This window comes from Ovis canadensis, chromosome 20 (genome assembly GCF_042477335.2).
Source record: "Ovis canadensis isolate MfBH-ARS-UI-01 breed Bighorn chromosome 20, ARS-UI_OviCan_v2, whole genome shotgun sequence".
NCBI lineage: Eukaryota > Metazoa > Chordata > Mammalia > Artiodactyla > Bovidae > Ovis > Ovis canadensis.
Window position 1 is genome coordinate 42,175,474 of NC_091264.1, and position 27,894 is coordinate 42,203,367.

General features: G+C 45.8%; 1 protein-coding gene across 10 annotated transcripts in view; it reads left to right on the forward strand.

The window, feature by feature from the left end:
• Window positions 1–27,894, forward strand: part of LOC138425541 (BOLA class I histocompatibility antigen, alpha chain BL3-6-like) — a 75,506-nt gene that overhangs the window by 7,931 nt on the left and 39,681 nt on the right. For 4 of the 10 annotated variants that reach the window (XR_011251262.1, XM_069563521.1, XM_069563520.1 and 1 more), the window contains exons 8-11: window positions 2,373–2,415; window positions 6,038–6,483; window positions 6,802–7,071; window positions 7,266–7,381. Coding sequence is in view for 4 of the 10 variants with exons in the window: in XM_069563521.1 (XP_069419622.1) it covers window positions 2,373–2,415; window positions 6,038–6,483; window positions 6,802–7,071; window positions 7,266–7,381 (875 nt within the window). In the remaining 6 variants the exon portion in view is untranslated. Of the gene's footprint in view, window positions 1–2,372; window positions 2,416–6,037; window positions 6,484–6,801; window positions 7,072–7,265; window positions 7,542–8,831; window positions 9,108–9,223; window positions 9,329–9,757; window positions 9,791–9,923; window positions 9,972–10,134; window positions 12,377–27,894 lie in introns of those variants that run through there. The other 6 variants (XR_011251265.1, XR_011251263.1, XR_011251264.1 and 3 more) reach the window with 6 other exon arrangements.

A 27,894-nucleotide genomic window follows, 5' to 3' on the forward strand; every position in this document is an offset into this window, starting at 1 on the left:
ATGCACCAGCCCCAAGCATGCTGTATCGTGCGTCAGACATAGACTGGCGATTCAATTCTTACATGATAGTATACATGTTAGAATGCCATTCTCCCAAATCATCCCACCCTCTCCCTCTCCCTCTGAGTCCAAAAGTCCGTTATACACAGGGTAATAGAGTTTATACATGAGTGTGTCAGGTAAAATTGGCACTTGCTGAGGGCATCTGCCCTCTGCCTCTCCAGAGATTGAATCCTGGGCTATTACAGCTGTTGACCTTTGACACACCCTGAGGAAGTGCAGGGAGGAGAATGAGGCCTTTTGTGCTCCAGGGAAGCTAGAGGAATGGGTCTTTAGAGAGATTATTTTCAAGAACTGATTTTGTGATCTCAGTTCCTGCATCTCATATCTGTTCCTGTTGTTCAGTCGCTAAGTCGTGTCTGACTCTTCGTGACCCTATGGACTGCAGCATGCCAGGCTTCCCTGTCCTACGCTATTTCCCAGACTTTGCTCAAGATCATGTCCATCGGCTCGGTGATGCTACCTAATCATCTCATCCTCTGTCCCCACCTTCTCCTTTTGCGTTCTATCTTTTCCAGCATCAGGGTCTTTTCCAATGAGTCGGCTCTTCTCTTCAGGTGGCCAACATATCGGAGTTCAGCTTTAGCATCAGTCCTTCCCACGAGAATTCAAGGTTGATTTCCTTTAGGATTGACTGGTTGGATCTCCTTGCTGTCCAAGGGACTCTCAAGAGTCTTCTCCAGAACCACAATTTGAAAGCATCAGTTCTTTGGCCCTCAGGTTTCTTAGTGGTCCAGCTCTCACATTTGTACGCGACTACTGGAAAAACCGTAGCTATGACAATATGGATCTTTGTTGGCAAAGTGATGTCTCTGCTTTGTAATACGCTGTCAGAGTTGGTCATAGTTTCCCTTCCAAGGAGCAAGTGTCTTTTAATTTCGTAGCTGCAGTCTGTCTGCAGTGATTTTGGAACCCAAGAAAACAAAATCTGTCACTGCTTCCACTTTTTCCCCTTCTATTTGCCTTGAAGTGTTGGGACTGGATGCCATGATCTTGGTTTTTTTAATGTTGAGTTTTAAGCCAGCTTTTTCACTCTCCTCTTTCACACTCATCAGGAGGCTCTTTAGTTCTTCTTCACTTTCTGCCATTAAAGTAGTATCATCTCCTTATCTGAGGTTGTTGATATTTCCCCTGGCAATCTTGAATCCAACTTGTGATTCATCTAGCCTGGCATTTTGGTTCATGTATTTTGCATATAAGTTAATAAGCAGGGTGACAATGTACAGCCTTATTATACTCCTTCCCAATTTTAAACCAGTCCATAGTTCCGTGTCTGGTTCTATCTGTTGCTTCTTGACCTGCATACAGGTTTTCAGGAGACAAGTAAGGTGGTCTGGTATTCCCATCTCTTTCAAAGGCTTTAGGATAATCAATGAAGCAGAAGTGGATGTTTTTCTGGAATTTCCTTGCTTTCTCTGTGATCCAACAAATGCTAGCAATTTGATCTCTGGTTCCCCTGCCTTTTCTAACCCCAGCTAGTACATCTGTAAGTTCTCAGTTCACATACTGCTGACGCCTAGCTTGGAGAATTTTGCTAGCACGTGAAATGAGTACAATTGTATGGTAGTTTAAACATTCTTTGCTATTGCCCCCAAAATAGCCACTGTTTTGTTTCCCTATCTATTTGCCATGAAGTGATGGGACCGGATGCCATGATCTTAGTTTTCTGAATGTTGAGTTTTAAGCCAACTTTTCCACTCACTTCTTACACTTTCATCAAGAGGCTCTTTAGTTCTCTTCACTTTCTGCCATAAGGGTGGTATCATCTGCATATCTGAGGTTATTGATATTTCTCCCGGCAATCTTGATTCCAGCTTGTGCTTCTTCCAGTCCAGCGTTTCTCATGATATACTCTGCATAGAAGTTAAATAAGCAGGGTGACAATATGCAGCCTTGACGTACACCTTTTCCTATTTGGAAGCAGTCTTTTGTTCCATGTCCGGTTCTAATTGTTGCTTCCTGACCTGCATACAGATTTCTCAAGAGGCAGGTCAGGTGGTCTGGTATTCCCATCTCTCTCAGAATTTTCCACAGTTTATTGTGATCCACACAGTCAAAGGCTTTGGCATATTCAATAAAGCAGAAAGAGATGTTTTTCTGGAACTCTCTTGCTTTTTCCATGATCCAACGGATGTTAGCAATTTGATCTCTGGTTCCTCTGCCTTTTCTAAAACCAGTTTGAACATCAGGAAGTTCACAGTTCATGTACTGCTGAAGCCTGGCTTGGAGAATTTTGAGCATTACTTTACTAGCATGTGAGATGAGAGCAGTTGTATGGTAGTTTGATCATTCTTTGGCATTGCCTTTCTTAGGAACTGGAATGAAGACTGACCTTTTCCAGTCCTGTGGCCACTGGTGAGTTTTTCAAACTTGCTGGCATACTGAGTGCAGCACTTTGACAGCATCATCTTTTGGATTTGAAATAGCTCAACTGAAATTCCATTACCTCCACTAGCTTTGTTCATAGTGATGTTATTTATAAACTGAAGTTAGCTGTGATTCAAGACAGAAAGGGCTACTTGTTGCTTGTAGTCTACATTGCAAAGGTATTCCAGATGCCACCAGTATTCAGAAACTCGTTCAGTTTAGATTTAAACATTTCTCCCAGGAAACTGTCAAAGAAGATAATATTAGAGTATTTTGTCCAGTTGGTATAAATATATAATAGCTTCAAGGTGGTAGGTCAGAAATGAAAGAGAATGATCAATATTAAATCATTACAAACTTAAGTCATTGCCCTTTAAATTTCCAGTCACGCTGACCAGGTAAATCAGAGGAGTCCTACAGTTTTGGATCTCGTGCTTTCTCTTTATTCATGCTTATCCTAACTGTACAACATTTTATGTGGAATTACTGAAATGAAAGCTTATTGTGACATTTCACGTGCACATTTTCCTGGAGAAAAAAATGAATTATAGAACAAAATGAAGATGAAAAAACACAAATGAAAGGTGATAAAAGTAGCAAGAATAAACTGTCTTTTTAGGGACCTTTAGAAGTCTGAACGTCATCTGAGAACAGTAATTGTTCTCAGTGTGTCTTCAAACTTCCAAATTTCCTTGTTCTTCTGAAAGGAACTTATTTAACATCATTTTTGTTGTTCAGTTGCTCAGTCGTGTACAACTCTGCGATGCCATGCATTGCAGCACGCCAGGCTTCCCTGTCCTTCACTATCTCCAGGAGCTTGCTCAAACGCATGTCCATTGAATCAGTTTTGCCATCCAATCATCTCATCCTCTGTTGTCCCCTTCTCGTCCTGCCTTCAATCTTTCCCAGTAGCAGGGTCTTTTCTAATGTGTTGGCTCTTTGCATCAGGCGGCCAAAGAATTGGAACTTCAGCTTCAGCATCAGTCCTTCCAATGAATATTCAGGACTGATTTCCTTTAGGATGGACTGGTTGGATCTCCTTGCAGTCTAAGGGACTCTCAAGAGTCTTCTCCAACAGCACAGTTCAAAAGCATCAATCCTTTGTTGCTCAGCTTTCTCTATAGTCCAACTCTCACACCCATACATGACTACTGGAAAAACCATAGCCTTGACTAGATGGACCTTTGTTGGCAAAGTAATGTCTCTGCTTTTGAATACACTGTGTAAGTTGGTCCTTTCTTCCAAGGAGCAAGCATCTTTTAATTTCATGGCTTCAGTCACCATCTGCAGTGATTTCAGAGCGCAAGAAAATAAAGTCTCTCACTGTTTACATTGTTTTCCCATCTATTTTCCATGAAGTGATGGGACCAGATGCCATGATCTTTGCTTTCTGAATGTTGCGTTTTAGGCCAAATTTTTCACTCTCCTTTTTCGCCTTCCTCAAGAGGCTTTTTAGTTCTTCGATTTCTGCCATAAGGGTGGTGTCATCTGCATATCTGAGATTATTGATATTTCTCCCGGCAGTCTTGATTCCAGCTTGTGCTTCATCCAGCCTGGCATTTCTTATGATGTACTCTGCATAGAAGTTAAATAAGCAGAGTGAGAATATACAGCCTTGACGTACTCCTTTCCCAATTTGGAACCAGTCTGTTGTTCCATGTCCACTTCTAACTCGTTTCCTCGCCTGCATATAGGTTTTGCAGGAGGTAGGTAAGGTGGTCTGGTATTCCCATCTCTGGAAGAATATTGCAGTTTGTTATGATCTGCACAGTCAAAGGCTTTAGAGTAGTCAATGAAGCAGAAGTAGATGTTTTCCTTGAACTCTCTTGCTCTTTCTATGATCCAAAGGATATGGCAAGTTGATCTCTGATTCCTCTGCCTTTTCTAAATCCAGCTGGGACATCTGGAAGTTCTTTGTTCACATACTGTTGAAGCCTAGCTTGAAGAATTTTGAGTATAATCTTGATAGTGTGTGAAATAAGTGCAAATGTGCGGTAGTTTGAAGATTCTTTGGCTTTGCCCTTTTTTGGGATTGGAATGAAAACGGACTTTTCCCAGTCCTATGGCCACTGCTGAGTTTTCCACATTTGCCAGCATATCAAGTGCGGCACTTTAACAGCATCATCTTTTAAGATTTGAAATACCTTAGCTGGAATTCCATCTCCTTCACTAGTTTTGTTCATAGAGATGCTTCCTGAGGCCTACTTGACCTCACCCTCCAGGATGTCTGGCTCTAGGTCAGTGATCACACCGTCCTGGTTAGATGAGTCTTTAAGATCTGTTTTGTAGAGTTCTTCAGTATATTCTTGACATTTCTTCCTAATAAACTTTTCATTAATGTTATTAATGAGATTTAATATTAATGAATCTTACCTGCTTGTCTAGAATTATTTTGTGTCAATCTGAATGTCAGCTTTCTCGTTTTGAGATATAACATTTTAATGATATACATGCTCTAACTGTTTTTAATGCTTCCTTCAGAAATGTTGCATTTGCAATTCTTTCCCTCAGAACAATCTTGCTGGTTAACTTGGTAGCTGATGTCTTGCCATCACTTGAGACTTTATTGACTGCTAATATTTAATACAGGTTGCTCTCCTGTTTCCCTGGTTTGCTATTTCAAAGTATCAAAAACTATCAATACTTAAAAAAAAAAAAACTGGTGTGAATATTGGCCTTTCAAGTTTTTTATGTTTAAGCAAAATTCAGAAAATGGTGTTCTAATCTTAATATATGCTTTGAACAAATATTGCTCTGTTGTTTTCCCTACTGTAAAAATGAGTTTATTCTTTTAGGAAAATAATAGGCTTGTGGTCATATCTCAAAATGCTAATAAATGGTTATTTTTCTTAAAAAGAACTATCTTCTATGATGACATGGGAAGTATACATCAAGCATTTCTGCTACATTCCAAAGTCCTATGTCCCAAGGAAAATCATTTGTATGAGCTGAACTACCCTCTTTTTCATGGAATGCAGTTTTTATTTGAAAGGAGGAATGACACTGGAAGATTTATAAAACTTAGTGAAACAATGAATTACTTAAAAAAATATCTTACATTAGTACAAGTGACATCCAGTGTGTAAAATAGGCTTATGGATTTTAATGGAACAGAATAGGAAATAGTGATAATGTTTCAGGTCCACTGAGAAAATATCCTTTAAGAAACTATCACTTGCGTAGTTTTAGTTTTGTATCAAAGATAAACATCCACAAGTAACAGGAAAGGTTATTAAAAATATTACTCCTACATATTATGGTTCTTTTTATTTTGATAGATTTCAATCAAAACAATGGATTCAATGCAAAAGCAAACAAAATCCAGTGAGACAGACAAGGAAAAGATTTGCAAAAATATAATAATGAAAAAACTTTCACTGTTCCCACTATAGAGTTTATTTGCAGAAATTGTTATTTTTTCACATAAAAATCATGGGTTATTAACATTTTTCTAAAGAAAATAGGTGAAAATGTTTAAACTGTTATTTCTACTACGGAAAATATCGATAGAAGTAACCACATACTCAAAATTATCCTTGGGGTCCTCGCGAATTTGTAGGACTGTATAAATATCCTGACCAAAATGTTCTGAAAATCTCTGACTACACAGTCGCTGGGCCAGGACTCCGGGACAGTGTGACTGCAGAGTTCTCGGTGCAGGAGAGGAGGGATCAGGGCAAAGTCCCAGGTACTGGCTGCGGTTCTCAAGGTCTCAGCGTCTCAGAGTCAAGGGCCTTGTTTGGGGCGGGAACTGTCCGTGTTGGGGGATCCCTAGTCTCCTCGAGTTTCACTTTCTCTTCGCAAACTGTGTTGTGCCTTTCTGCCCGGACACTCGTGTCGCGGCCCTAGTTCTCACTCCCATTGGGTGTCTGGTTTCTAGAAGCCAATCAGCGGCCCCGCGGTTCCCGGTTTTAAAGTCTCCACCTGTATCCCCCCACACCCCCACCCTCCGCCAGGACTCAGTTTCTCCCCAGACCCCAAGGATACGGGTCATGGGGCCACGAACCCTCTTCCTGCTGCTCTCGGGGGCCCTGGTCCTGACGGAGACCTGGGCCGGTGAGTGCGGGGTCGGGAGGGAACGACCTTTGCGGGAAGGGGCGAGGGGACTGCCCGGGGGTTGTGGAGGGGGCAGGACCCCCAGGGAAGGAGCCACCCCGCCCCCCTCGCCCAGACGCGTCCTCGCCCACCTGGTCCCGTGCTGTCCCTCCCCTGCTTCCCGCCACCTGTCTCTGCCCTAAGAAGTCCCGGTCCTTCTCCGACCTTTTCAGTCTCACGTGCCCCTAGTCTCCCACCCACTCCCGGGCCCATCACCTCTGACCCGGGACCCGCGCCGGGAGGAACCTCGGGCCGGATCTCACCCCTCCCCGCCCCCAGGCTCCCACTCCCTGAGCTATTTCGGCACCTGCGTGTCCCGGCCCGGCCTCGGGGAGCCGCGTTTCATCGCCGTCGGCTACGTGGACAACACGCAGTTCGCGCGGTTCGACAGCGACGCCCCGAATCCGAGAATGGAGCCGCGGGCGCCGTGGATGGAGCAGGAGGGGCCGGAATACTGGGAAGAGATGACCCGAGATGCCAAGAGAGCTCAACAGAGATTGCGATCAGGCTTGAACACCATGCGCAGTTTCTACAACGAGAGCGAGGCGGGTGAGCGACGCAGGCCTGGGTCCGGGTCACGACCCCCATCCCCAGGGACCGGCTGGGGTCACCCCGACACTGCGGGACCCTCACCGCCCCCCCCCCCGATTCGGGAGGAGGTGGGGGCTGGTCGAGGTGCGGGGCTTGACCCGGTTTCACTTTTAGTTTGGGTTTAATCACCGCGTGTGGTCGGGGCGGGTCAGGGTCTCACACCCTCCAGGAGATGCATGGCTGCGAAGTGGGACCTGACGGGAGACTCCTGCGCGGGTACAGGCAGTACGGCTACGACGGCAGAGATTACATCGCCCTGAACGAGGACCTGCGCTCCTGGACCGCGGCGGACACGGCGGCTCAGGTCACCCAGCGCAATGCTGAGGCGGCAGGTGAGGCGGCGCGTGTGAGGATCTACCTGGAGGGCAAGTGCGTGGAGTGGCTCCGCAGATACCTGGAGACCGGGAAGGACACGCTGCAGCGCGCAGGTACGAGGGGCGCGGGGCCGCTCTGATCTCCCCTCGGGCTGGAGCTGGCTTCCCACGAAGAGAGGAAAATGGGGTCTCTTCGGGAACAGCGCCGCAACTTCCTGTCCGGAGAGGGAGGAATGCGCCCAGGTTTTCATATTCTGTAGGAGACGGTGACTCGCCAGTGGCCCCACTTGTTACTTAGTCGCTCAGTCGTGTCCGAATCTTCGCGACCCCATAGACTGCAGCACGCCAGGCTTTCCTGTCCATCACCAACTCCGGGAGCTAAGCTCAAACTCACGTCCACTGTGTCTGGTGATGCCACCCAACAATTTCATCCTCTGTCATTCCCTTTTCCTCCTACCTTCAATCTTTCCCAGCCTCAGGGTCTTTTCCAAAAAGTCAGCTCTTCACATCAGGTGGCCAAAGTATTGGAGTTTCAGCTTCAGTATCAGTCTTTCCAATGAGTATTCAGGGTTGATTTCCTTTAGAATTGCCTAGTTTGAACTCCTTGCTGTCCAAGGGACTCTCAAGAGTATTCTCCAACACCACAGATCAAAAGCATCAATTCTTCAGCACTCAGCCTTCTTTATGGTACAACTCTCACACCCATACATGTCTACTAGAAAAAACACAGCTTTGACAATATGAACCTTTGTCGGCAAAGTGATGTCTCTGCTTTTTGATATGCTGTCTAGATTTGTCATAACTTTTCTTCCAAGGAGCAAATGTCTTTTAATTTTGTGGCTGCAGTCACTGTCCACAGTGATTTTGGAATCCAAGAAAATAAAGTCTGTCACTGTTTCCATTGTTTCCCCATCTGTTTGCTGTGAAGTGATGGGGCTGGATGCCATGATCTTAGTTGTCTGAAGGACAATTAAGGAATCCAGTGTCTTTGACTAAGAAGCAGTAAACCATCCCTGAAAAAGGTGGTCATTGCTGCCCTTTGACCCTGGCCACTATCTTGTGAACCGTGACTTTGTCTCTCAAGGCTTGTTCTCACCCTGAGAACATCTTAGGAGCCCTGACTCCAGCTTTTCTAAGTCATTCGGCCTCCTCCCACGTCAGGACCATTATTCTGTATTCTGCCTCTTACACGGAGTCTCCTCCCTTAGCTGTCACCCTGACTCCAGAATTTTCCAAGGACTAGGAGCTGTTCCCAGACCCTGGAGTCCAGGCAGATGTCTGGTGTTTGTGCTGCTTCTTTTCAAACCCACTCTCCTGCTTATTCTCAGGATGGTCACCTGATGCTGCTTCCAGTGGCCCATGGAGGTAACACAAACTGTGAGTTTTCTGATTCTCCTTCCTCAGACCCTCCAGAGACACATGTGGCCCATCACCCCATCTCTGACCGTGAGGTCACCTTGAGGTGTTGGGCCCTGGGCTTCTACCCTGAGGAGATCTCACTGACCTGGCAGCGTGACGGGGAGGACCAGTCTCAGAACATGGAGGTTGTGGAGACCAGGCCTTCAGGGGATGGAACCTTCCAGAAGTGGGCGGCCCTGGTGGTGCCTTCTGGAGAGGAGCAGAGGTACACGTGCTGTGTGTAGCACGAGGGGCTTCAGGAGCCCCTCACCCTGAGATGGGGTAAGGAGGGTGTCGGAATGGAGCTTCCTCTCAGAGAAAGCAGGAGCCCTTCTAGACACATTCAGCAAGGTCAGGACTGAAGCCTGATGTCTGGGCTCCTTCCCTTTCTTCCACAGAACCTCCTCAGACTCCCTTCCTCACCATGGGCATCATTGTTGGCCTGGTTGTCCTCCTGGTGGCTGTGGTGGCTGGAGCTGTGATCTGGAGGAGGAAGCGCTCAGGTAGGGAAAGGAGGGAGGGATCTGAGTTTTCTTGTCTCACTGGGCAGGTTTCTGGCCCAGGTGGATGTTTGCCTGCCTCGTTACTAGAAAGTACCCTCCACACACTTGCGGAGTCTGAGCTGATGCGAACACTGACCCTTTTGTAAACTACATGTGAAAATGAAAGACAAATTTTTCATCTTCATAATTCCAGCTGGGGGCCTGTTTCTTAGCATTTGAAGGTCAGGAGGGAATGTCCTTGCTGAGGACAGACCTCCAGGAGGGCAGGTGGTCCAGTCCCCCCACGTCTCCTTGCTTCATGTTCCTGAGCCTGTCCTGGATTTTTGGTCACAGTTCCGAAAAGTTCTTTGTCATCCAGGACTAGGGGTTCCTCTAGGGTCTCATGACTCGGTCTCTCACTGGTCCCCATGTGATACTTTCTTCTCACAGGTGAAATAGGACAAATCTACACTGCAGCTGCAAGTAAGTGTGGAGGGGGTGATTCCTGAGACCTTTGTGAGGGTGCAGACAGGCCATGAGGGGCTCACCCTCAAAGTGCCTTCTCTAGTTTCTCTCCTGTGGGTTCTGGCCACATCCTGGTTTTGTTCTCCTCCAGGCAGTAACAGTGCCCAGGGCTCTGATGTGTCTCTCACGGTTCCTAAAGGTGAGACCCTGGGGAGTCTAGATTGGGAGAGGAGTTGGGGCAGAGGGGACACACTGGGTGGCGGGGGTCTCTGAGTGGGACATGGGAGCATGTGGGAGGCTGTAGAGAATGTCAGCCCTTACATGACCAACCTGAACTGGTTCCTGATTCTTTTCTCTTATAGTGTGAGAGCGCTGCCTTGTGGGGACTGAGTGATACTTGGTCCCACTTTGTGACGTCAGATCCCGGGACTCCTCTTTCTGCAGCCGCATGTGAAGGTGTCTGTGCTCCAAGTAGCATAACGTGAGGAGGTGGGGAGACTGCAGACCGCTTCCAATCCAGACTCCTGGATTTAAAAAGCGGTGCCTAATAGTCCCAGCAAGAGGAATATGCGACCTGTCCACCTGGGATCTTTTCTGAAGAGAAAATACCATTGTGTGTAGAGTGCAGACAGTCGGTGTGGGAGGGAGGGTGATGCGCTCTGGTGGGGAAGCACAGGCAGCACTGCTGTCAGTGTGAGGGGATGTTGTGCTGTAGCTGCGCGAGAGTCAAGTGGCCTGAGTCCACATTAATGAAGATGGAATACAGAGGCGTCCACACTGATCCTTCCTTCATCTGGTATTTGCTGTGCGCCTGATAGGTGATGCTCTATGTTTGCATCTGTGAAACCTCAGTGAACTAACAACAGACACCCTTTGTTGGCCTCATGCAGTGTGTTCTGGTGAGGGGGGCAAAGTGAGCCTAATAAGTGAGGGAAGTGTCTGCCTAGAAATTGGCAAGTGCTCTGAGGAAGGTGACCCCGAGTATAAGCGTGTGGGTCCAGGGAATGTGGCTGTTTCACTAGGGTGGTCAGTGTAGGCCTCGTGGAGGAGATGATATTTGAGTAAAGACGTGAAGGACATGAAAGAATGTCCACAAGCATGTCTGGGGGGAGTGCTCTCCAGGCAGAGGAGCCTCCAGCGCAAATGCAGGAGGGCAGGAGAGTGTGTGTGTTCAAGGAAGAGCCAGGAGGCAGATGTGGCTGGAGGAGTGAGGAACTGTGATACGAGATCCAGTGTCTGGCCAGCTCATGTGGGGCTCCAGTATATTAGAAGGTGTCTGATGTCTGTGAAAGATGTGGACTCATAAGATGGTTTGAATAGAAGGTGACCTGGTGTGACTGCTCGCTAGAAGCGTCAGTCTAACTGCTGAGCAGAATCAGGAGGTGAAGGCTGAGCGATGCAGTGGAGGAGCCTGTAGGATCAGTGCAGTGTCCAAGGTGGGGATGCTGGTGCTCCCCTGGACCCTCATTAGATCTAGACAGTCGGAAGTAGAGCCTGAGAATCTGCATTTGTAATAAGGTTGGAGCTGATGCTGCTGGTCTTCAGATCACACTTTTAGTAGCAAGAACGAACATAGACCAGGATTCCCACATGCTGTGTATCAGCCTCACACACAGAAGTTGTTAAAGAAGCAATCCCTTGGTCTTGTCCTAATACTCTGAGAAGGTGGTTCTGGGGAGAGGCTGAGCATTTCATAAGAAGCCCCACAAGCAATTCTGATGATCAGCCCATTTGGGAAGCCCTGGGGTATATGAGAGCGAGTGCCTAGAGAGGGGTCTTAAATCCACATTTAAAAGCATTTTTTTTTCTTCAGAAAGAAAAGGGAATTTATATTGACAATTCATATTGTGAATTATGAGGTGTGATGTTGAGAAATAATGCAGTTCTTATTCCACCTGAAGACTTAGGCAGTGGTTCACATTTCAGCGTAATGAAATCCTTGCTCTCTGAAACTGTTCTCCAGGTTGAGTTCTCCTCACTCATTCTTGGAGCTAACAATGGGATCCAAATTAAGTTAGATATACAGTACTATATATATATATGGCTCCCCGGGAACAGGATCCAGTGTCCAGTCCAGGCCAGGTCCCACAAAGGCAGTTTCGCCCCTGCTGGGGCACAGTGTCCCTGCTCACACAGTGAGCCGCTCGTGCTGGGTGTGGACCCTGCGCTGAGGAGGGCATCACTGAGGCTCCTGACAACTGCAGGTGGTGTGACTGCCACTCTTGACACCCGTGTCAGATGCATTCAGCATAGTTCCAGCTTCTCTGTGTCACAATGTCCTGAGTAGAGTCTGGCATGTGGTCACCTGAGTGGTGGGACCTCAGCATCACGCTGTGCACTCTGGCAAGAATATTTGGGAAAGTGGATTTTCTTCTTTAATGGAGGAAGATGGTCTCTGCCTCCTACCAAGACTCTTTCAGTGTGGAATTCTCCTAATCTGGAAATGCTCCTGATCAGGTGAGGGGGTGAGATGGATGGATAAGAATGTCAAATTTCAATCGTTAGAGCATAGATCTGGAACTGGAACTTGACCTGGTATATTGCAGGCACTCAGGTTTGGCTGAAAGAATAAGTGACTAATAAATGCCATCCAGGCTAGAGAAATGCTTGCTTACCTGTTTGTTTTGTTTTGTTTTCAATGGAGTGTAATTGATGTACAATGCTGTGTCACTTTCTGCTGTACAAGACAGTGAATCAGCTCTAAATATATTCAGTCTTTTTTAGGTTCTTTCCCCATATATGCGATTAGAGAGTACTGGGTAGAGTTCCCTGTGCTATGCAGGATCCAGAGCACTTTAAAGTGCTGCCCAGATGGTGGTGGAGGGAGATCCTAGGAGGATGGCTCTACTCCAGATGCAGAGGAATCCAGACCAGGTGGGAGCACATCAGCAGGGTCCAGGATGACATTTCCAAAAAAGGGAAAACTGATGGAATATCCAAAGTATCCACACTTCTTGAAAGAGTCATGCAAACAGAGTAATCATTAGAGCTGAATTCATGAGAGCTTCATAGAACACAATCAGCAAGCAGAAAGCCTCAAGAGGCTGTTTAGTTCTTCTTCGCTTTCTGCCATTAAAGTGGTATCATCTCCTTATCTGAGGTTGTTGATATTTATTTCTCCTGGCAATCTTGATTCCAAGTTGTAATTCATCCAGCCTGGCATTTTGTCTGATGTATTCAGCATGTAAGTTAAATAAGCAGGGTGACAGTGTACAGCCTTATTATACTCCTTTCCCAATTTTAAGCCAGTCCGCAATTCCATTTCTGGTTCTACCTGTTGCTTCTTGACCTGCATACAGGTTTTCAGTAGACAAGTAAGATGGTCTGATATTCCCATCTCTTTAAGACTATTCCACAGTTTGTTGTGATCCACATAGTCAAAGCCTTTAGCATAGTCAGTGAAGCAGAAGTGGGTGTTTTTCTGGAATTCCGTTGCTTTCTCTGTGATCCAACAAATGCTGGCAGTTTGATCTCTGGTTCCTCTGCCTTTTCTAAACCGACCTTGTAGGTCTGGAAGTTCTCAGTTCACATACTGCTGACGCCTAGCTTGAAGAATTTTGAGCCTAATTTTGCTAGCATGTGAAATGAGCACAATTGTATGGTAGTTTAAACATTCTTTGGCATTGCCCTTCTTAGGGATCGGAATGAAAACTGAACTTTTCCAGTCCTTTGGTTCGCTTCACTTCCTCATATGCAGAAAAGCATTAAATCCTTTCATAGAGAGATCAGCTCCTTGTGACTAGCAGAAAACCTTTGGAAGATAAGTACTTGATTGCACTGAACTCCCCCATTCACCAAAATGATATACACTGACCTTCCCTCCCTACCTCTTTGGAGCTGTTTCTCAGAGCTATGTGAGGTGCTGTCTCCCAGGCTGCATTCCTCATTTTGCCCCAAATAAACCTGAACTCACAAGTTTTAAGTTGAGCATCTTTTTAGTTGACAAGTGTAGTAGTCAGGGAAAAGAAAAAGCTGAATGAACTAAGTATGATCCATATATAAATAAAGTGGGAACTGAAGGGATGGGAAGAGTGAAAGAAAGCCGTGACCATGAACTATTGCATCAGCCTCTGAGATGCGACAGACAGTGGCTGTGACAGAAAAATCAAGCAGCAGTTCCAACAAGGCACCGGGTTTAGAGAGTTGGAAATAAAAGCCGAAAGGATCAGCTAAAAATCATTCAAAGTGGTCACCAATGGGAAAGCAGAAATTGAGAAGAATCAGGATTATAATAAGAGTCTGTATCATAAGAAATCAGGCAGATATTTGACTTCTTAATTTACAGACAACTGTGCCTTTGATTAAATAATCACACAAGAAAATGAATGAGGATGAAAGTTTATGCTTAAAGCTAAGTACAACAAATGACCTTGAGAGTTTACTAAAATGCAAGAGTACTCGAAACACGCATGCAAACTGTGTGAATGATGTTAACCTTGAATAAACCATGAAAGACTATATCATTCCATTCAGATAAACAGATTTGGAATGAGTTCTCTATTCCCATTACCTTAGTGTGTATCGTGTGCACCTGGCAGGGAGGGAACAGGCCCTGCCTAGGAGAACCCTTCACCACCCTCTTGCTTCCAGTCAGGTCCTGCTGCAGAAAGTGCTCCTGTGCCGTCTTGGCGTCTGTGGGAGGCGCCCCTTAGAACACGCGTGCCACAGATGCTTGACCTGGGTGGGGCTAAGGTTGTCCTGACCAAGGAGAGCACCGCTCACCTGCGTGCCCCCAGACCAGAAGTCAGGAAGGACTGCCTGGTCCGATGGAGAAGTCTCACCTCCCGTCTGCCCTGTGGAAATCAGTCTGAGCTGATGGAGGGAGATGCTGCTGCTTGATTGATGCCTCCACGTTCTGGGCTCCTTTACCCTCTCAGTTCAGGACACTCACCCCAACAGTCATGGCGCCCTCTAAGCAGACCGTCCCGTATTCCTCCTAATCAGAAGCCCCCAAGCCCTGTCCTCTCCCCTCCCCCGACATTCCCCTTCGGCTCTGCTTCATCACATGAGGGTGACAACTGTTCAGGGGAGATTCCCCCCAGGGTCAGGCACTGAACACTGGCCCTAGGTGTCCCACTGCATTATCCCCCGGGCCTTTATGCTGAGCCTGCGAGACAATGGGAGCTGGAGGGAGAGAGAGGTGGGGGATTATTAGAGCCTCCTCAAGCCTGAGAGAAAACCCTCCATTTCCCCAGAATCTTACACATTGTCCCTTCCCAGCATGCAAAACAAAATGCAATCCAGATGTGTATATTTAAAGAGCAGTTACAGCTTTTAATATGAAATGATACAGATGTTGCAGGCATGAAGGAACATATATGCATATGTGACTGTGACAAGGGTGAAGGGAACCTTAGATTTGCAGAAATCTGCTAGTAGTCATTTCAGGAGAAACCACAATAAGGAAACTGGCAGAAAAAGCTTATTGGTAATAATTTATTGTCCATGTGCTCTGTTATAAATAAAAAGCAAAAGTATGATTAGTAGTAGTGTTGTTCAGCTGCAACCACCTCAAATATATTAACGCTTTTAATCATCCCAATCACGACTGGAAAGAAACAGTAGTTTTCTCATTTCATAGATGAAGAAATGGAGACCTCAAGAAGGAATGTGTTATACTGTAAATCAACTAACTTCAAAATAATAATAATAATGCTGCTAAGTCACTTCAGTCGTGTCTGACTCTGTGCGATCCGATAGATGGCAGCTCACCACAATCTCAGAGCTCCTCCGTCTCTGAGATTCTCCAGGCAAGAACACTCGAGTGGGTTGCCATTTCCTTCTCCAGTGCATGAAAGTGAAAAGTGAAAATGAAGTCGCTCAGTCGTGTCCAACTCCTAGCGACCCCATGGACTGCACCCCACCAGGCTCCTCCGTCCATGGGATTTTCCAGGCAAGAGTACTGGAGTGGGTTGCCATTGACTTCTCCGAATAATAATAATAAATATATCTATCTGGAATCTAGAAAAATGGTACTGATGAACCTATTTTCAGGGCAGGAATAGATGCAGACGTGGAGAATGGACTTGTGAGGGAAGGCGAGGGTGGGATGAGTTGAGAGAGTGGCATTGAAATATATCCTTTACCATGTGTCAAATAAAAGCCAGTGGGAAGTTTTGGTATAACATAGGAAGCTCACCCTGGGGCTCAGCGACCTGGAGGGGTGGGATGGGGAAAGTGGAGGGACGTTCCAGAGGGAGGAGATACATGTACACTTATGGCTGATTCACACTGCTGTATGGCAGAAACCAGTACAACACTGTGATGCAAGTATTCTCTAATATAAAATAAAATATACGATAAAAATAATAAGATAAATAACAGAACACATAGGCTCTGGGGAAAAGAAAAACCAATAAATCACTGACCAACTGGTTGCAGAATATTGCTTTTTATTCCCTCAGAGACTCTCTTCCAGTTGCTCCAAGGTCAGATTCGGCCGTCCTCTGAGGGAAGACACGCCCGTCCTTTTTGGCCTCCTTTTCCCAGCTCTTCCTGGACTCCTCTGATTCCATCAACATCTTCACCTGTCCCTGCTGTCACCACCCTCCACACAGGGACAGAAGTCGGCAGGAAGAAAGGAAAAGCTCCAGGGGTGAAACTCAAAGCCCTCCTGCCTTAAACGCAGACCCAACTCTTAATTGATTTCCCCTTTCAGTTCAGTTCAGTCTCTCAGTCGTCTCCGACTCTTTGGGACCCCATGGACTGCAGCACCCTGACCATCACCAACTCCCAGAGCTTGCTCAAACTCATGTCCATCCAGTCGATGATGCCATTCAACCACCTCATCCTCTGTCATCCCCTTCTCCTGTCTTCAATCTTTCCCAGCATCAGGGTCTTTTCCAATGAGTCAGTTCTTTGCATCAGGTGGCCAAAGTATTGGAGCTTCAGCTTCAGCATCAGTCCTTCCAGTGAATATTCAGGACTGATTTCCTTTACGATTGACAGCTTTGATCTCCTTGCAATCAAAGGGACTCTTAAAAGTCTTCTCCAACACCACAGTTCAAAACATCAATTCTTCAGCGCTCAGCTTTCTTTGTACTCCAACTCTCACATTAATACGTGAATACTGGAAAAACCATAGCTTTGACTAGAGCGCCCTCTGTTGGCAAAGCAACGTCTTTGCTTTTTAATATGCTGTCTAGGTTGGTCATAGCTTTTCTTCCAAGGAGCAGTTAATTTCATGGCTGCAGTCCCCATCTGCAGTGATTTTGTAGCCCCCACAAAGTAAAGCCTGTCACTGTTTCCATTGTTTCCCCATCTATTTGCCATGAAGAGATGGGACCAGATGCCATGATCTTAATTTTTGGAATGTTGAGTTTTAAGCCAGCTTCTTCACTCTTCTCTTTCACTTTCATCAAGGGGCTTTTTTGTGTCTCTTCCCTTTCTTCTATAAGGGTAGTGTCATTTGCGTATCTGAGGTTACTGAAGCTTGTGCTTCATCCAGCCTGGCATTTCACATGCTGTGCTCTGCATATTAATTAAATAAGCAGGATGATAATATACAGCCTTGTCCTTTCCCAATTTGGAACCTGTCTCTTTTTCCATGTCCAATTCTAACTGTTGCTTTTTGACCTGCATACAGATTTCTCAAGAGGCAGGTAAGGTGGTCTGGTAGCACCATCTGTTGAACAATTTTCCACAGTTTGTTGTTATCCATAGTCAAAAACTTGGGCGTAATCAATAAAGCAGAGGTAGATGTTTTTCTGGAATTCTCTTGCTTTTTCTGTGATCCAGCGGATATTGGCAATTTGATCTTTGGTTCCTCTGCCTTTTCTAAGACCAGCTTGAACATCTAGAAATCCATGGTTCACATACTGTTTAAGCCTGGCTTGAAGAATTTTGAGCATGACTTTGCTAGCATGTGAGATGAGTGCAACTGTGTGGTAGTTTGAACATTCTTTGGCCTTGCTCTTCTTTGGATTGGAATGGATTGGAACTTTTCCAGTGCTGTGGCCACTGCTGAGTTTTAGGACAAACTAATATGGTTCCCTGATTCTGATTTCTTTTACTTGCTGTCAGCTCTGCCATGATGAGTGGTTTACACTTGGGTACAAGATGTTTTGAAAAAGCACTGGATGGAGACTTTCAGACTTGGACTTTGCGTGAACTGTGTTAACTGGGCAAGTTATTCAACTCCCACTCTTCTCTGTTTATTTCCCCCAAACGGAGGGTTAGATTACGACCCTGCAGGTCTCTTCTGAGCCAACGGTCTGGTATTCTGAGCACACAATCCTTAGCAGAGAGTCACAGGGGACAGCATTGATGGAGGAGGACACCCCGATCAGGATACTTGTCCTCCAGGAGCTGGTATACAATAGCTCAGCACTAACAAGCACCAAACTGGTGCTGAGAAAATCCCTGAATGAATTTCAGAATCAAATACAAGTAACTGTGGGGTTGCCCCAGCCTGGATTCAACACACCCTGCCTGGGCTCCAGAGTCTCCAGCTCCAGATCCTAGACCTGCACTGACACACTCCCAGCATCACTGCATGTCCCCCCTCCTCTCACACTGTGAGCCCCTAGAAGGTGGGTCTGTGCAGGTAACTGGGTGTGACCACTGGAGAAACCTTGGTTGAATTCTTGCTCCTGTAAAACTCAACAGATAAGAGCTGAGCGGCCTCACCATTCAGCTTTGATTGTACCTCTGGTTTATGTCTTGACTTGGTTGCAAGGCCTTCCACACACTGTTTCAACAGAGCTGAACCCTCGAGTGACTTTAATGAGAAATTATTAAACTAAAACGTCTTCCCTGAACCCACTGTGCCTGAATGCACCCCCCATCTTGCTGCACACTAACTCCCGACTGCTTGCAATGTCTTCATTTTCTTTTCCTTTTTGTCTTTTATGATTATCCTAACCATCCACATGGGTGAAGTTCTATCCAAAGCTCCACGTCATTCATTAAACTCTCTCTAACTGCTGGGGTGTCTGGCCTATGAACTTTAGGACACTATTCCTCTGCTTCACTTTTAGCCTTGAAGGAGGCTCTGGTCTGGGACATCTCTGCACATGTACCAGAGGGTCCATCAGGAGTTCCCAGAAGTAGGGGAGTGTCATCCACACAGTCATTGTCAGCCCTCTAATGACCAACACTAGGTTATAATCTGGTTCCCCATCTCCAGAGCCCCCACATTATTTGCTAAGCATGCATCCTTGAGCAGTGAGATTGCTGAATTAATAATTAATTAATGGCACACAGACCCCAGCCGTCATTCTCAGGTGATGACTTGTGTTCACTCCCCTGCCTCACCTGATGCTACGGGAAGCCCATCCCGAGGGCCTCTCACTCCTGAGGACTGGGGAGAGGTGGAGAGCTCTGCTCCCCCTGCTTTCTCCCAGCCTCCTGCCTGCTTTCATCAGTGGGTGCTCTTTGTTCAGCCCAGTCTCCAGGTTTGGCTGTGATATCACTGCGCATTTCTCAGATTTAGTGGGAAATCCTCACCTGACTTGTCAAGAGCTTAGTCTCATCGACAAAGTAGTTTGGCTCCTCCATCAACCACGCAAGACTCTGCCCTCCCCGCCTCGCTGTTCTGGAGGATGAAAGCTCTTGATGAAAGTGTCCATCCACAAACCAGAGGCAGTAAGTGTAGGGACTCCGGGACCTGGTTCAGACACAGCCGTGCAAAAACACTGCAGAGCTCGATCCTGAGGTCAGAACCAGTGGATTGAAAGTAAACTCCACTATTTATGAGTAATGATCCCTTTCCAGTGTGTGAGAAATGTTGTGTTGTGTGTGTGAAAGAGAGAGAGAGATTTATTTTAAAACTTGGCTCATGAGCCTAGGGGTCTTGAGTGTCCAGAGGTGCAGGGCTGGCAAGCAGGCTGGAGACTCAGGGAAGGACTGATGTTACAGACAGAGTCCAAAGGTGGTCTGGACGATAGTGTGGCTGGCCTGAGTCTCTTCCCTCTGAGGTTTATGAAAATCATGAGTTTATCATCACCTTCATATTGCACAGCTTTTAAAAGGCCTGTGTGTTTGGCTTTCCTTTGTTCTTATTGTTAGTGTGCTGCTATATTTGTGGAAAGAATAGTTGTGCCATGTTCTGACTTCTGTAAATTCATGAACTTACAATAGGGAGTTCGCTGAATGTTCAGTGGTTAAGACTGCACTTCCAATGCAGGGTTGCAGAACTAGGGATCAGTCGACGGCAGGGGGGTGAGGGGTGGGGAGCCTGGATCCCACAAGCTGCAGGACTTGGCGAAGAAAAGAAAAATAAATTGTTTTTCAAGATCCTACAATAGATTACTAAGCATAAATAAATTCTTAGTCACACTGGAAGAGAATAGAGAAGGTACTATTTTCATATTAGGTAGTGAGACTGTGGGTGAATTTTCTTCCATTTAAAAAATTATTTGCTATTGTTGTTCGTATGTGGTGTACAATCAGAAAAAAAATGGAAGAAGGAAAGGAGCTGATTTTGGCTGTTATGATGCCTAAGAAAAGATAACAAAAATGTACATGTACTATCCAATTTATTCCGTTTATTACTCTGAAGTCAGTCAGATATAATCACAGCTGAAGTATCAAGTGTTTGGAATGAGACTCAGAAGTGCCCAGACCAGGATCACACAGCTGGTGGAAGCCAGGTCCTGAGACAACCAGCCCAGTGTCCCATCGCTATGGCAACTTCAGAGAGGAAGAGGCCTTCAGAGACCATGGGGTTGATCCTCTCACCACATCACCCTTCTCTATACAACGTCCAGAGGAAACAGTTGAACTCCTTTAGTGACGGAGAATTCAGCTGCTCCCAAAGAAGCTGATTCCTGTGTGATTGTAACTGTTAATAAAAACAATACCTTATGATGAACCCAATTCTGTCTCTCTAATGCTTCTACAGAAATGACCAATTTTTGAATTCTATGGTAAGACAGAATTTTTAAGCCTTCAGATAACACTCTTCAAATATGAAGAGTCTCTTTTTAAGCGAATTATATCTCATCAGGGAAAAAAAAAAGGCTATTAAGTGGGAAGTTTGGTCCAAATATTTCAGCCAATCAATACTATAAAATCAAGTTCTCCCTAATGACAGTTCGGGTGCGTGCATGCTAAGTCACACCATCGTCCACCTCTTTGCAACCCCATAGACTGTAGCCTGCCAGGCTCCTCTGTCCATGGGCTTCTCCAGGTGAGAATACTGGAGTGAATTGCCTTGCCCTCCTCCAGGAGATCTTCCCAACCCAGGGATCAAACCCGTGTCTCTAACGCCTCCTGCATTGGCCGGTGAGTTCTTTATCACTAGGGCCACCTGGGAATCCCAATGATGCTTTGAGAAAGCTTATTAATTCTTTACCTGAAATGATATTTATTTAGCACATGCTTTCTGCCAGGCCCTGGGGATGCATTAGGTGAAAGTGAAAGTTGCTCATTCGGGTCTGACTCTTTGTGACCCCATGGACTGTATAGTCCATGGAATTCTCCAGGCCAGAATATTGAGTGGGTAGCCTTTCCCTTCTCCAGGGGATCTTCCCAACCCAGGGATGGACCCAGGTCTCCCGCACTGCAGGCGGATTCTTTACCAGCTGAGCCACAAAGGAACCCTAAGAACGTGCCCTGTGTGTTTCGATGCTAAATAGTCCAGCTGGAAAACAGGCATTTGGAATAGAAAGCAAGGGCATCTCTCTAGTCTGGGAGCAGCTCAGGACGTGCTTCCTGAGGAGGGGACATTTGAAATCAGCCTTGAGGATGGAGAGGAGTTGACGGGGCAGCTGTGGTCTATATAGAGGGAAGCCGCTGATAAGGAGTCGTGTGTGTATATTGCACGGTGTGGTGGTGTCACAGGACGGACCAAGTCCCTGGAGACTGGAGAGTGGGCGCTCCACCTGGGGACTCTGCACCCCAGCGTGTCCTCCCCCACCCTCTTAGCTGAGTTACTCCAGACAAGTTATTTTCCCTCTGTGCTCATCTGCATCTGCAAAACGGGTGACGTTTCAGGGATGTGGTGAGGGCTGGCTGAGTTCATATGGGAAGTGCTCAGGACAGTGCCTGGCACATACTGGATGCTCAAGCCTTGTTTGCTCTGGTGGCTGGAGGGAACCGAGGTGGGAGAGAGTGGGAGGCTGAGGATGGAGGCTGGGCCCTGGAAGCCCTCCTTGCCTGGTGGGATGTTCTTTTTGCTGACCCAAGAGCCTATCAAAGACAAATGACATAAATTAGGTTCTAATCATGTCTCCTTCAGGCTCCTCTGGCCGTGACAGTCTCTCAGACTTCACTTTTTGTTTGATGACCTGGATGTTTTTGAGAATTACTCAGGGATAGTGTGGAATGTCTCTCTAGTTGAGTTGGGTTTTAGGAAAGAAGACCACAGAGATGACTTAAGTGACATTCTCCATGCATCAAGGGTTTATACTGTCCACTGGAATATCACTAATAAATTCACTTCAGCACCCACCTAAGGTATATTTCCTCGGTCTCTCCTTGTGAAGTTCTATTTTTACTTCCTCACTGTCCACACTGTAGTCTTTGGGAGGAAGTCACCACGTGCAGTCCACACTTAAGGGGCACTCTGATATAAACTCTGCTGTGCAGGGGTTTGTGCAAATATGAGTTTTCCAGTGAGATGGAGAAGTACTAGACTGGTGAGCAGGCTGGATGGAGAGTCCCTGTGTAGCTTCATAAGAAACTGCTGACTCTTATTTCTAGCGACTGCACTGCTTCCTATTCCTGCCCAGTGAGCGAGGGTTTCTGCTGCTCCATGTCCTGGTCACCACTTGGCATCCCCGGTCTTGGGTTCTAGCTACTCTACTAGGTGTGTGGGGATGTATCATTGCTGTGTTTATTTGCATGTTTCCATGACATGTGATGTTGAGCATCTTTTGTATGTATTTCCATGTCATCCTGAAGAGGTGTCTGTTCAGACGTTTCCTTCATTAAATTGCTGTTCTTTTCTATATTGTTGAATGTAATGGTTCTATGTATATTCTAAAGTAAGTTCTTTTTCATACATGTGAGTTTGCAAATAATTTGTTCCTGTGCCCTGAGCTCTTTCCCTGACATAACAGTATTCATTAACGTCTAGATGTACATTTCTGAGAAGAGAAATAGGGAATTCCTAAATGCAATGGTTTCTAAATAGAGGACTTGAGTGAATTAGTTATTTTGTTTATGCTGGAGTATCTTCTCAGTCCTCTTGTGTGGAGTTAAATAATGCTTTTGAAAAATGAGCTGACAAATACCTTGCCTTTGTAAAACCTTTGACCAATCACCTTCAGGTCACGTGTTAGCACGCACATTCTCTGCTCCAGGACCTATCATATGTTGACTGCACCATAGAATTCCACCACGGGAAAAGATGGGCTGACTTGTAGGACAATTCTTCCCACAGCAAATAGCTGAAAATGCCATGGAAAATACAAAAACCTCCCTAAAAGTATCAAAGAGGTGACAAACTCCAAACAGATGTCCACACCTCTCAAAAGAAGGTAAAGATTCTGCTTGGCCTCCACAGAGAACTCGGTCCTGAGAAGAGAAGGAAAGCCTGTGTGAGTCGCTGCCTGGAGCCCAGGCACAGACCTCAGCAGTCTAGCCTCAGGTCCCCAGCTCTTCACTTTTCTCCCCACCTGCCTTCTTCCTTAAAAATTTAAATGAAGCTTTATAATTCTGATTATGATGTATGTGTATAACACATGATATAATAAAGATTCACTGTCAAATAAGTTACAAAGGGTTGAAAGTGATAAAGGACAACGTTAAAAGAACTGTAATCCTCACACGGGAGATATTTGGTTGCATTACTTTTAGTTTATTTTCATCTGCTGCCCAGGTGCTGGGACCGTTTCTGTCTAAGCTGTTGAGCTCAGATCTCAAGGGCCCCTACCCTGCATTCTCCAGAAGCTACTTCCTGACTCAGTGCACTTCCTCCTCTCTCCTCAGTCCCCTCTTCTGCCTCCTTCCCTCTTCTTTACTCTTTTTTTTTTTTTTTTAACATGTATTTGTTTGGCTGCTTTGGGTCTTAGTCGAAGCACGAGGGAGCTTCCTTGCTCCTTTGCAGCACATGGATTGTGGCGCAGGGGCTCCGGAGCAGCTGAACTTCCATAGCTGCGCTGTGCTGGCTCAGTAGCTCCGTGTCCTGTGGGGTCTCAGTTCCTGACCGGGGACTGCAGGTGTGGACCGTGCACTGGCAGGCGGATTCTCAGCCACTGGACCAGCAGGGAAGTCCTGTCACAGCTGTTTCTGCGTCTTTGAGTTTGAACAGGTGTGTGTGTTTGTGTCTTTGTGAGTGTTTGATTCACACAGAGAAGATTTATGGATCTCTATGATTTTTCATCTGTGAGTCATACAACTCTTCCTTTCCCAAGTGTAAAATAGCCATGTATATTTTTGTCTAGGAGACAAGAGTCCAAGGGTGAAGGAAAAAAGAATTACTTGAATTTGAGGGGAAAGTGTAGACGGAGAAGAATACCATGGAACCTGTTCTTTCCAGCTAGAGAAACCCCTGAAACGAGGAGCTATGTGCCACAGCTAGAGAGTAGCCCCGACTCGCCACAAATAGAGAAAAGCTCACAGAGCAATGAAGACCCCGCACAGCCAAAAATAAATGAATAAAATTATTTTTTTTGAAAAAGAATTTTAAGGTGGTGGATTTTTAGCTTACATCTTCTGCTTCATAATGTTGCAAGCATGTAAAAGTCCTACAAGTTATTTGATTTATGTTGTGTTCAACAAATACTTTGTCTTGGGTTGAGTGAACACTTCTGTGTCTACTTATGCTTACCAGCTTAAGGAAACCACCAAGAGCTCAGTATAATAGAGCCAAGAATTCACTCCAGTGCTGGGCAGTCTTGAACAGTTATAACCTGAAGGTGCTATACCATGGTCTGCTTAATGTCTCCTTAACATTCTAGTTGCTAAAACACATATTAATGAAACTTTCTGTGCATGCTACATTTTAAGGCTGTACCTTAAATAGACAAACCCACTATATTCCTATAAAGTGAAAGTGAAGTCGCTCAGTTGTGTGCAACTCTTTGGGAGCCCATGGACTGTAGCCCACCAGGCTCCTCGAACCACGCGATTTTCCAGGCGTGAATACTGGAGTGGGTTGCCATTTTCTTCTCCAGAGGATCTTCCTGACCCAGGGATCAAACCCGGGACTCCTGAAGTGTAGGCAGATGCTTTACCATCTGAGCCACCAAAGGCTGTATTTTAATATGCATCAATCTATGAGTCACACAATAGCTTTTGGGAGGAAGAGACTGAAAGTTAAGGACATTCCAGACATGCACCGTTGCATATGCTGGTGACTAGTCATATATGGCTATTTGAATTAAATAAAATTAAAATAGACACAGATTCACAGGTACAGAACAGACTTGTGGTTGCCAAGAGGGAGGAGGGTAGGAGGGGGCTGGGGAGGGGGCTGGCAGTTGGGGGTTAGTTAGCTGCAAACCATTCCATAAAGAATGGATGAACAGGGGACTTCCCTGGTGATCCAGTGGTTAAGAATCCGTCTCGCAATGCAGGGCAAAAGGGTTCACTCTCTGGGCAGGGCACTAAGATCCCACATGCTTGGAGCAACTGAACCCGCATACCAGGATGAGAAAGATCCCTCATGATGCAGTGAACATCCTGTGTGCTGCAACTGAGACCCAACGCAGCCAATTAAATAAACAAATAAGTATTTAAGTAAATAATAGAATGGATAAACAGTGATAGCACAGGTATTCAACATCCTGGAATAAATCATAATGGAGAAGGATATAAAGAAGAACCAATAAATGTGTATAACTGAGTCACTTTGCTACACAGCAGAAACCAACATAACATTGTAAACCAACTAGCCTTCAACAGAATAAATAAAAATATTTGAACAATTAATTCATTAAATAAAATAAAAGTACTCATCACAACAGTCATGTCTGAGGTGCTGAAATAGCCACATGGAGCCAGTGTCTCCCTCACTAGACAGCACAGATACAGAACAGTCCCTTCCTCACAGAACATTCTGTTGGACAGGCCTGCCTTCATGCCTTGTGGACCTAAGTCAGATGCATTAGACCATGTGAGGTGAAAGAGTCACTGTTATTTCTCTTAGACACTATGTCAGATTTCTGTCCAGGATATGAAGACACATCAACCTGGTGTGTAACAAAACCAGCCCAGGTCATAAGTGTGTGCAGGGCGTCTAGGAACAAACTGTTCCCAGTTCCAAAGGGGAAACACCTGTCCCCTGATTCCCCTTCCCAGACTGAGGCTGCTCCCTGGTATCAGTTCCCAGGGGGTCAGTTCTCTTGGAGAGGAGCCCAGAAGAAGGCCTTCCACTGGGTTTAAGGAGGCAGGGAGTCCAGTTCAAGGAGAAGATCTTCAAAACAAAGAGGAGGGAAAGACAGGGATCAGTTGGGAGACACCCTGGTTTACTCAGGACCGCAGTTCTCAGAGTGTGGTCTGGAACCCCTGAGGTCACTGAGATACTTTGGCTGTTCACTGCATGGACATTTGCTTTGAGTTAAAACTTAGCAATAATGAAGATTATGTCAGCAAACCTCACTAGTAATCATTTTCACTACAATTTACTTGCAGGTAATAAAAGGCAAGTTTGCTTTAAACGTCTTGGTTGACGATTTCAAAATTCTTATCTTTCCTTCGTAAACCATACTGGAAAAGGATATGAAAAAATATATATATGTATAACTGAGTCACACTGCTGTACAGCACAAACTAACACAACAGTGTAAACCGACTATACCTCAGTGAAATAAATTTTAAAAATAAATGAATAAAAGTCTTCTCTCTCCTGAATTCATCATCCTTAAATCCAGGTTTTAAAGTATCTTCTGTAACCGCTGAGCTGCTGGAGCTGCTGGAAGCCCCCCACCCTGAGGAAAAGGAAGTTAGAGACTGAATGGTTCCCCCACTATGTGGCACTCCCTAGGGGGAGCAGCACAGAGACGGTGGTGAAAGCATTATTCTTTGAATAGTCTGAAGACACCCCAGGGGACACCTGGAGTACCCCCCCCCCAAAACCTGTGCTAGGGACAAGCATGGGCCCTTTGAGCCCCTCCTGCTTCTCGGATTCCCAGGTGTTTTGGACTTTAATCCCCATCTGCCTCCATCAGCAGAAGGAGCGAGACTGTGGAGAAATGCATGTGGGGAGGAGTGATGGGCCAGGTCTGAAAGGACACACTCCAGGCCCTGCTAATGCAGCAGCAACATGGTCCTGTGACCACAGAGAGGCTGGGAAGTCCCCTCCCAAGAGGGGAGAACAGTTGAAGTTATCAGCAACAGTGAGTACTCATTTCAATTTATTTAGTGTTCAGATATTTATTGACTCTTTACCGCACACCAGCTCTGTGCGAACAGCAGCCTGAGACTTGACTGAGCAGCATCTTGGTCTGGGAGAACCTCTCCCACAGCACAGAAGACCTGTTGGGAAGTGCCTGCCATCCCAGGACAAAGGATAAAGAAAACGTCTTCTGGAAGTTCATAGAATGATTCTAGATTGGAAGGTGCCTGGAGATGATAGGATTTGGATTCCACTTGCAGAGAAGAACAGGATACCAGTGGGGGAAGCTGGAACTGGAGCTTAGAAGCAGGGCCTATAAGTACAAGGTGTCATAAGGAATACTATGATATTGAATTCATTAAATCCACACATTCTAAAGTTATAGATGGATGGAATAATGACTCTTTGAGCGCCGAAGAACTGATGCTTTTGAACTGTGGTGTTGGAGAATACTCTTGAGAGTCTCTTGGACAGCAAGCAGAGCCAACCAGTCCATTCTAAAGGAGATCGGTCCTGGGTGTTCTTTGGAAGGAATGATGCTAAAGCTGAAACTCCTGTACTTTGGCCACCTCATGTGAAGAGCTGACTCACTGGAAAATACTCTGATGCGGGAGGGATTGGGGGCAGGAGAAGGGGACGACAGAGGATGAGATGGCTGGATGGCATCACCGACTAGATGGACATGAGTTTGAGTGAACTCTGGGAGTTGGTGATGGACAGGGAGGACTGGCGTGCTGCAATTCATGGGGTCGTAAAAGTCGGACACGACTGAGCGACTGAACTGAATTGAACAAAATATAAGGTGAAAACGATATCAGTAAGATGAATTCATCCCATATTTTGTAAAGCTATATAAATTTAGATGAAATCACACAGATATGTTGAGCGAAAAATTTCT